The 9858-nt window shown below is 50.8% G+C and overlaps 1 protein-coding gene across 1 annotated transcript; it reads left to right on the forward strand.

The window, feature by feature from the left end:
• Positions 1-4012: 4012 nt before the first annotated feature.
• LOC107279376 (protein MAIN-LIKE 1-like) lies at positions 4013-8553 on the forward strand. The gene is made up of 9 exons (XM_015760775.3): positions 4013-4155; positions 5664-5736; positions 6009-6279; positions 6374-6771; positions 6848-7039; positions 7132-7337; positions 7432-7726; positions 7808-7906; positions 7984-8553. Exons 1-9 carry the CDS (start codon positions 4013-4015, stop codon positions 8335-8337), a joined length of 2031 nt encoding a protein of 676 aa, XP_015616261.3. The 3' UTR covers positions 8338-8553.
• The last annotated feature ends 1305 nt before the right edge of the window (positions 8554-9858 follow it).

Below are 9858 nucleotides of genomic sequence, written 5' to 3' on the forward strand. Positions count from 1 at the left end.
ATATTTACATTATTACAAAGGCACTTAAGTCCTGACAATCAAAATAAACAGCAGCGGACTAGCGGGCCTACGGCTCCATCTTCACAGGCGCTCAACTGGGGTATAAGCCAAGACTCCACCTAAGACTTCTTCTCCAAAGCTTCTCTTGCTGAAGGGGGGAGAAAGATAGAGCAAGAATGAGTACAACCACAGTACTCAGCAAGCCACACCGGCAGATGCACGACTAATGCAAGGGGGTACAAGGGGTAATGATATAGGGGTTAAGTTTTGCAGAAAACAGCATTTAAAAGTCACTTAGTTGCCCAAAGCCATTTTAAAAAGACGATCCTAGAGCTACACAGTATTATTAATCAAGGCCGTGAACCCTCACGAACCTGCCTTAACCCAAGGCCTACGATGATTCAGACCGAACTGGCAACCCGACCCTGGGTCCCAGCTCGTCCCAAGCCAACCCAGGCCAACCATTCCACATTTTAGTTGTTGAGCAAATTTTAAGAATTAAAACACTAACTTGGGTACATTGCTCGGCTTGCCCATAACCGAGGGCGCGGCTATTCGAATAGATTATACTCTGATCAGAGGTGTACATCTTTACCCACAAGACACATCTTCCTCACGTGTAACCACGTGCCACATACCACCACGGTATACGGACGGAAGACGTGACATAGTTCCCAACCCATCCTAGCCATAAACAAGAGTACCGACCCAACCCCACCTACGGCCGGAACCTCCGGGACAGGTAGGCAGGATTGAGCCCCTAGCAGCAGGACACCAGCCCTGTGCCATGACATCTCGTCTACCGGGCCGCAGCTCGTGTAGCCTTCATTTGTCCTAGAGATGTCCATCGACCCCCGACTTCGTCCATCTCCATCCGTGTACTTTTGTTTATAACCAGACTGAGCCACAAACTAAGCCTTACCCACTAGACATGTGGAAGTACGGTAGTGCTTTGCAACAGAGGCCCGAGCTTAATCCTTATAGTACCCGAGGTACGACTAGCAAAACCCAACCACGCACCTCGAGCCCAGCCTAAAACCATTTTGGGGGTTTTGAATAGAGGGGGAGGTGTGTGTCCAATTCCACAATAAACCAACAATTCCAAAGTGTCCAGGTGATATGAATATCCCAAAGTCTAGAGTTGTAAAACCGCCTAATGTTACCTAATTAATCAGCGAAGCATCTACCTAAAATTATACTAGTGGTACTATGAGTAGAGTGTCCACTAGTTGGGGTTTTGTTTAATCTAGGGTGAACAAGGTAATAATAACAATAACAATAATAATAAGGTCATAACAAAGGTGGATAGGCATGGCTAGATAAAACAGTGATAACGCGGGAATTTAAATAAAGCGATAATGCAATAATTTAAAGCAACATAATTTTATAAACTGGGATTCAATATGTTCAAGGATGATGTGACTTGCCTTGCTCGCTTTCCCAAACGTCGGCTTCAACTTCCACGAAGAGCGGATCTTCCGAAGCTGCAGCGTCTACACGACCAACGGAAAAGAAACGGCTTTTACTCTAATAAACTCCCTATAACAAGCAGAAACAAAGCACAAAAATGGGTTCTTGACTTCTTAAGGAAAAATTAGAGACTTGAACGGTCCAATTCCGAGTTCAAATGGCCAAGATATGGCCATTTGAAGTTTATATGCTCTTTAAATGGATATTTGCGAATTTCTTCATTTAAATTTTAATTTAAAAATCGGATTTATTGCGTCAGCCGAGGGGAGGGGCGCGCGGACCGGGTCCACGGGAGTGGGGCCCACGCGGCAGCCTCACGGTCCACGGTGGACCGGGTGCACGCAGCTTGCGCCGGCCGGCGCCGTGGGTCCCACGCGTCAGCCGCACCCGAGGGCGCGGGCGGCTGACGGCCGGGCCCCACATGGCAGCCGCGGGGCGCGCCCGAAGGCGGCCTCGCCGGCACAGCCGACGAAAGGCGACGCGCCCGCGCCCCGATGGTCGCCGGCGGCGACCTCCGGCGCGACGGAGCGGCGCCCGAGAGAGGGGAGGGAAGGGGGAAGCGAAATGGCGGTCCTCGGCTCACCCCGGGTCGACGGCGACGACGGAAACGGCGACCGAAGTGGAGAGAGGCGGCGGCGCGGCTCGGGTCGACGAGGACGGCGGCGTTCCGGCGGTCGGCGGGCGAAACGAAGGGGTGGACGAGGTCGGCGAGGACGCGGCGAAGCCAAAGGAGGCGATGCCGAAGCGGGAGGAGGTCCGGGGCGACGACGGCGGCGGACCGAAGCTCGGCGGCGATGGCGGAGAGAGAGGACGACGGTGCGAGCTCGATTCCGACGGGGAGAGAGAGCGGCGAGCGGCGGAAACGGAGGAGGGAGGCACGGGGAGCGTTTATATAGTGTTGGGAGTGAGAGAGGGCGGCCGGAGGGGAAGGAAACCGGCGCGGCGATCTCGGCTCCATCAATGACGCCGGCGAAGTTTGCGGGAGGATTTCCAAACGAATCCGAGAGAGAGAGAGAGAGGGAAAAGTGGGGGGGAAAGAGGGAGGGAATCACGGGGAGTGATTTCCCCCTCTTTATTGCGCGCGGGGGCGGCGGGATGCGGCGGAATCCGCGGCGGCGGCGGCGCTAGGGCACGGGCGAGGCGGCGGGAGCGGCGGGAGGACAGGGATGACAGGTGGGCCCCACCCGTCAGCGAGGGTGGCGGGCGGGCCCGCCCGTCAGCGGCACGCGCGCGGGGAGGAGGCCGATTGGGCCGCGGGGGAGAGGAGAGAGAGGGAGGGAGGTGGGCCGAGCCGGCCCAAGAGGGGAAGGGGGGGAAAAAGACTTTTTAGGGTTTTTCTTTTTATAAACTCATTTTAACTTTGTTTATTTCTTAATAATTATTATTTGTGCTCTGAAAATTCCACTAAAATTTGAGGGCTCCTTTTTGACCAAGGAGAATTTAACAAAAATTCTCCGGGCCACATTTGAATTTTTCTTGCACGTATTTTAATGTTTGCCAATTTCTTTTCGAATTTTAATTAATTCTATTATTCCTTTTAGCGAATGATTTTTAATTCGGGATGAATTTATCAGGACGTGACATCAGGGAAGAGAATGACCCGGTAAGGGAGGAAGTACATGCAGAGGAGAATGTGCCGTTAAGGGAAGAAGTACATGTAGAGGACAATGTGCCGTTAAGGGAGGAAGTTAATGTGGAGGAGAATGTGCAGAGGACAATGTGCCGTTAAGGGAGGAAGTTAATGTGGAGGAGAATGTGCCGGTAAGAGAGGAAGGAGATGTTGAGGATGGTCGGGAGGTAGGAGATGATGTGGAGTTGCCTGAGGAAGAAGCGAATGCTAAGAATGTAAGTATGGGCCTAAGGGAGTTGGCTAGGCTGAAATTCTATACCCGAGAGGAGTGTGAGGAGGCTATGATACGCAGTGGATTGAACCCAGGCTGGTTGGAGTATGATACAGAGGATGAATTGGATGAGTCCGCTTCCGACTCCGATGATGATCGTCCAGTGCGTAAGGACTGTGTTTGCGAAACTGGTGGGTAGAAACCCGGAAATAACACAATTCGAGGATCTTACCAGATCTGGGCTAGCAATTGCTGATGGGGATCCACAATATGACGGTGCCTTCGAACCAATGTGTGATGAACCAAGGAAGGGGTTGGAGTTTCGATCGATGGATGATCTGAAAATATGGCTACAGAGTTATTCTATCCGTGTCCACCGGCCGTACCATGTGAAGGAATCTAACGCGTCAGTAAAGTATACTGTGGCTTGTCTCGATCGCCATTGCAAATGGCAGATTAATGCAAGGAAGAGTGGAGGAGATAGGTGGCGGGTGACTAGGGTGGGCGAAGACCACACATGCTGTAGTGCGGAAGTAACCGGCAAGCATTTGCAACTTACTTCAAGGTTTATTGGAAACAAGTTACAGGCATTTGTGCGAGTTGAACCAACTTTATCTCCAGCAGCGATTGTCGAGGCAGTTGAGCAAATATGGCACTATCGGCCTACGTATGGCAAAGCATGGCGTGCTAAGCAAGTTGCTATGAAGGTCATTTGGGGAGATTGGGACGAGGCGTATGTTCGCTTGCCTACACTGATGCGTGCCATCAAAGCAAAGAACCCTACCATGCATTTCCGTGTTGAGGCTCATCCCGAGAAGTCCAGGATGGTGGATGGAGTACAGAGGCGAGTATTTGGACGTGCATATTGGATATTTGGCCAGTCCATAGAAGCATTCAAGCACTTGAGGCCGGTGCTAGCAATTGATGGCACTTTCTTAACCGGTAAATACCAAGGTACATTGCTCACGGCAATAGGGGTCGACGCCGGGTTACATCTTGTTCCCTTGGCGTTTGCTCTGGTAGAGAAGGAGAATACATCCAACTGGGAGTGGTTCATCAACATGTTGAGAAACAAGTTGATCGGTCCTAATAGAGAAGTGTGTATAATTTCTGATAGACACCCTGGCATTTTGAACTCCATCATCCACATCATGCCTCATCACCTAACCATTCACCACAGGTGGTGCATGAGGCACTTCTGTGCTAACTTCTACACAGCTGGAGCTACGACTAATCAGATGAAAGATCTTGAGCGCATATGTCAAATAAATGAGAAAGCATTGTTCCTAGATGAGATAAAACGCCTCATGGGTGTGGTCGGAGAGAGGCCAAAGAAGTGGCTAGAAGACCATATGCCACTTAAGGTCAAATGGGCAAGAGCATTTGATACCAACGGGCGTCGTCATAGCATCATGACTAGTAATATGGCCGAGAGTTTCAATAATGTATTGAGAGGCATTCGGAAACTGCCGGTTACAGCTATTGTGGCATACACATTTTCGAAGTGCAATAGTTGGTTTGTCGATAGACACAAAGAGGCAACTGTAGATATCCTGTGTGGAAAGAAGTGGCCCACAAAAGTTAAGGACATGTTGGAGGAGCAGCAAAGACGAACCTTGGGGCAAAGAGCAGCATGTTTTGATTTCCCTTCAATGAAGTATGAGGTCAGCGAGCAAGGCGGAGTCACGGCGGCTGGGGTTCAATGGGGTGGACGTCACTACGTCGTGGTTGCGAGAGATAACACATGTAGTTGTCAGTTCCCTCAGCTCCATCACTTGCCATGCTCCCACATGATAACCGTTTGTAAGTTGTGAGGTTTGGATGTGGAGGTGGCCCCCCGAATGTGTTATGAAGCTTCCAATAAGGCTGTGCAGGACTCGTACTCCCCTAGGTTTGAACCTTACCTAGATCCATCGCAGTGGCCAAGTTATGATGGAGAGTTCTTCGTGCCCGATTTGTCGTTAAAGAACAACACACGAGGAAGAAGAAGGACAAGAAGGTTCAAGAACGATATGGACAAAGCATACAAAGGCTCAGCCAACCGACGGTCACAAAAGCCGAACAATACAAATTCAGAGCCAGTCATGCAAAATAGATGCTCGCTATGCCACGAACTAGGCCATAAGAAAACTAGGTGCCCGAAGCGAGACAAGTCTAAGGATCGACCGAAAAAGCGCCGTAGGACGGGGGGAGGTGGTGAGGGTAGCACACAGGTGGGATTGGATGACATTCATTTGCTAAGTTCATATTGTTGCTTCAATGTTTACTTTCTATTGTCCTCCTTTCCATTCTCATTGTGATTTTTCCATTTAATATTTTTTCAATTACTAATTATTCCATTTTCATTTGCAGGATGGAGTACTTTCCGGGGTTGGAGGATTTCTACGAGGAGAAGCACCGGGCCCCACAGATTGCCAGCGGAGAGGTTAGCATCAACAATATTCCATTTTTTTTATGATCGAATTTATTTTTTCTTCTTTGATTTTAGTTTGTACAGATAGATCATCCATCATAGAGATATCTCAAATCAAAGTTCAGGAGCCTCAAAGCAGAGCATGTAAACACACAGATCTTCTTTTCAGTTTTCTTGCTCAATCCCAAAATTAAAGTTCCTAGTTGCATGATGTATTTTCCACAACCCTTGTATATGATATATTGTCGCTAACTTTATGTTATTATGTTTGTCTATTGATGCAGCGCTTGAAGACCCTTCGAGTCAGAGGTCACACGGCGCACATACTGTTCGACGACCGGTACGTCCCGTACCTACGGCGGGCGAAGCTCTTGGCGTTCGTGACCATGGCGCAGCGACCGGTGCCTCTGTACAACGCCGCTGCTCTGACGGCCCTAGTGGACCGGTGGCGTCCAGAGACACACACCTTCCACCTACCGTGCGGGGAGCTGACGGTCACTTTGGAGGACGTCGCCATGATCCTGGGTCTTCCTATCCGGGGTCAGGCGGTCACAGGTGACACAGCGTCAGGGAATTACTAACGAGTCTTCGTATTCATTTGTTAATTTTTTTGCAATTACTAATGATTCCATTTAATTTCCGGTTACAGGTGACACAGCGTCGGGGAACTGGAGGGAGAGGGTCGAGGAGTACCTTGGTCTGGAGCCTCCAGTGGCACCTGATGGTCAGAGGCAGACGAAGACATCAGGGGTTCCTTCGAGTTGGTTGCGAGCCAACTTCGGTCAGTGTCCCGCTGAGGCAGACGAGGCTACAGTACAGCGATACTGCAGGGCGTACGTGCTGTACATCTTTGGCAGTATTCTGTTCCCTGACTCTGGTGGAGACATGGCTTCTTGGATGTGGCTGCCGTTGCTCGCGGACTGGGACGAGGCGGGTACCTTCAGCTGGGGGTCGGCTGCCCTAGCCTGGTTGTACCGGCAACTCTGTGATGCTTGCCGAAGGCAAGGCGGGGACGCGAACCTAGCAGGCTGTGTTTGGTTGCTACAGGTAAGTTCACGCATGTTATGTTTCATAACATTTCAATTTCTTGCTAACATGTTGGAAGCTAACGTATGTGACACAGGTTTGGATGTGGATGAGGCTTCCAGTTGGTCGGCCCATGTGGAGGACCCATCAGGCTTGGCCGCACCAGGATGCAGACCGACGTCCCACTGTAGCTCACCTGTGGGAATCGGTCCCATCTCCAGTAGTAGGCCGCAGGAATTTGGCGTACTACCACTACACAAACGAGATGGACTACCTACAGCCAGAACATGTAAGCTATTCGGGGTTCTATCACACATGAAGATGGTTTCTTACTATATAGTACTAAATGTGCTTCAATGTGTTTTATTTTTGTTGCTGCAGGTGGTGTGGATGCCATATCAGGCACAGGAAGTGCTCGAGCTAGAACTGAATCCCATGTGCCATATAGAGGATGCGTTGAAGACCCTACGGTGCCCACTGATCTGCTTCTATGCAGTGGAGTTCCAGATGTGCCACCGCGTGATGCGGCAATTCGGGAGGCTTCAAACAATCCCGCACCATTTCTCCACGAGTATCGACCTACACAAGTTAGTAATTTCACTTAACAATTTATTTTGCTTGCCCAATCAGTCACTTCAACATTTACTACATATTTGAGTTGGACATTTTGCATACGTGCAGGGTGGACCGTCGGAAGAACAAGAAGGTGACTGATTGGGCTTACTACCATCAGGATCATATCACGCAATGGGAGAAGTTCGAGGAGAATGGAGTACCAGACCAGGGTCAGCACAACGGGACGGAGTTCGACTTGTACTTGGCGTGGCTCCACAGGACCTACCGTCTTGTCCTTCGTCCGGCTTGGACACTAGCCGACATAGCGGATGACCCCGAGGATGTTGAGGAGCAGAACGAGTACGATACTCGTACCCGTCTAGGTACCACGGTCGAGACGGGACCTGTTCGCGACAGAGTGGTTAGTTTCTAGCATTAATGTTGTATATTATTTCATTTCAATGCCATATATGTTGTGACTTACTTCATTTCAATCCTACAGGCTCGAGAGCTCTTGCGGACCGTCAACGACGCGGGAGTGGCGCTAGGCACGGCTCCTGGCTCCGAAGGAGAGGGCGGCACCCTCCGCAACGCCCTACAGGTAATCGTTGGAAAGAGATGAAACTACGGTGTTTTCTTCCAAAAGCGATAACTTAACATGGATTATTTTTTATGCAGAGACTACGGCAGCGATGTCGGAAGTTGGCAGCAAGGCTCGGCTGCAGGTCGACTGATGTGGTCGAACATGCTCATGCCCACCAAGAGGGGGATGAAGAAGGGGAGGTGGGTGACGAGGAGGGCGAGCAAGACAAAGAGGCGGAGGAAGGAGATGAGGAGGAAGAAGGGGATGAGGACAGAGAAGAGGAGGCGGATGAGCTCGGTCCCTCGCAGCTAGAGGACGCACCAGAGTCGTCACAGCCGGATATCTCGCAGCCCGGCCCGTCTCGACCACGACGCCGGCGGGCTCCTTCGCAGGACTGGAGGTACACCCCCGACGTGCCTCGTCCTCGCACTAGAGGTAGGAGGAGGTGAGTGCATGGTTCAATGGATGGATGGATAGATGGATGGACTTGATGCATGGTTCGATGGATGTATGGACTGGATGTATGGACTCGACTGGATGTATAGACGAGGATCGATGGGATGTTTTTATTTCTTATATATATGGACTTCATATATGGATGTATTGATGGATTCTATGGATGTATGGAATGATGTTGGGATTGATGGATGGATGTATGTTTTGTATGGTTCTCTGGATATATTACTGCCTGTAAATTTCTGTGATTTGATGTTTGCCTGTGTTGTGTGCAAAGTTTTGCTAAAGTTTAGCAGGGCTGGGACGTCAGCGCCATGCTAAATGGCGCTGACATGTCCAAACTCAGCGCTAGTGCACCTGGCGCTGAGGTCCCAGCCCAGCCATCCAGAAGGCTTGCTGGGCTGGGCCACGGCCGAAACGGCCAAGTCCAACCTCAGCGCCAGGTGGGCTGGCGCTGAGTTTCCCACAGTGGCGCTGAGGTCCCAGCCCGCAAGCCATCCAGAAGGCTCGAAACGGCCAAGGCCCACCTCAGCGCCAGGTGGCGCTGAGTGTCTCACGGTCAGCGCCATTATGGATGGCGTTGAGGTCCCAGCCCGCAAGCCATCCAGAAGGCTCGAAACGGCCAAGGCCCACCTCAGCGCCAGGTGGACTGGCGCTGAGTGTCCCACGGTCAGCGCCATTATGGCTGGCGCTGAGGTCCCAGCCCGCAAGCCATCCAGCAGGCTTGCTGGTCTGGGCCTTGGGGGTTGCGGCCAAGTCCCACCTCAGCGCCAGGTGGGCTGGCGCTGAGTGTCCCACGGTCCGCGCCATTATGGCTAGCGCTGAGGTCCAAGCCCGCAAGCCATCCAGAAGGCTTGCTGGTTTGGGCCTTGGGGGTTGCGGCCAAGTCCCACCTCAGCGCCAGTCCGGTTGGCGCTGAGGTAGCTGCCACGTCAACTGGGGATCGGCCTGGCCGCCACGGTGGCACAATGTCAGCGCCAGTCCCGTTGGCGCTGACACGGCCAACATCAGCGCCAATGTGTTTGGCGCTGAGGCGACGACCTATTTTTGGTTGAAGTTTTTGGCAGGGGTTAGTTTCGAAATAAGTTTTCCAAAAGGGTCAATTTGTCAAAAAAAGGGTAAAAATGCTGAACATATTAGTACCGTCTGGAGAGACCAACCGATATATGTATTGATCTTTAGCACTAATTGGTGACACCAACTGGTACTAAAGATAATATTTGCCTTTTTATGCCTTCTTTCTTCTCTAGCCCGAGCCATTGGTACCAAGCTAGAGAAGGAAGCTAAGAGATGTGCTGCCAAAATTTTTGATGAAAGTATTTTGGTAATATTACACAAATCAAAGGAATCTAAAAGGCTATAAACTTCATCCTCTATTGATGTATGGTTAACTTATTGCATTTCTAGCCATGTTTCTATCGTCATTCTCTCTCAAAAATATATGGAAAAAGATGAGAGATAATAAGCATACTTCGTAATTTTGGAGACATTGGATACGAATGTAAAAGAAGAGG

The sequence above is a fragment of the Oryza sativa genome, chromosome 11 (assembly GCF_034140825.1).
Source record: "Oryza sativa Japonica Group chromosome 11, ASM3414082v1".
Lineage (NCBI taxonomy): Eukaryota > Viridiplantae > Streptophyta > Magnoliopsida > Poales > Poaceae > Oryza > Oryza sativa.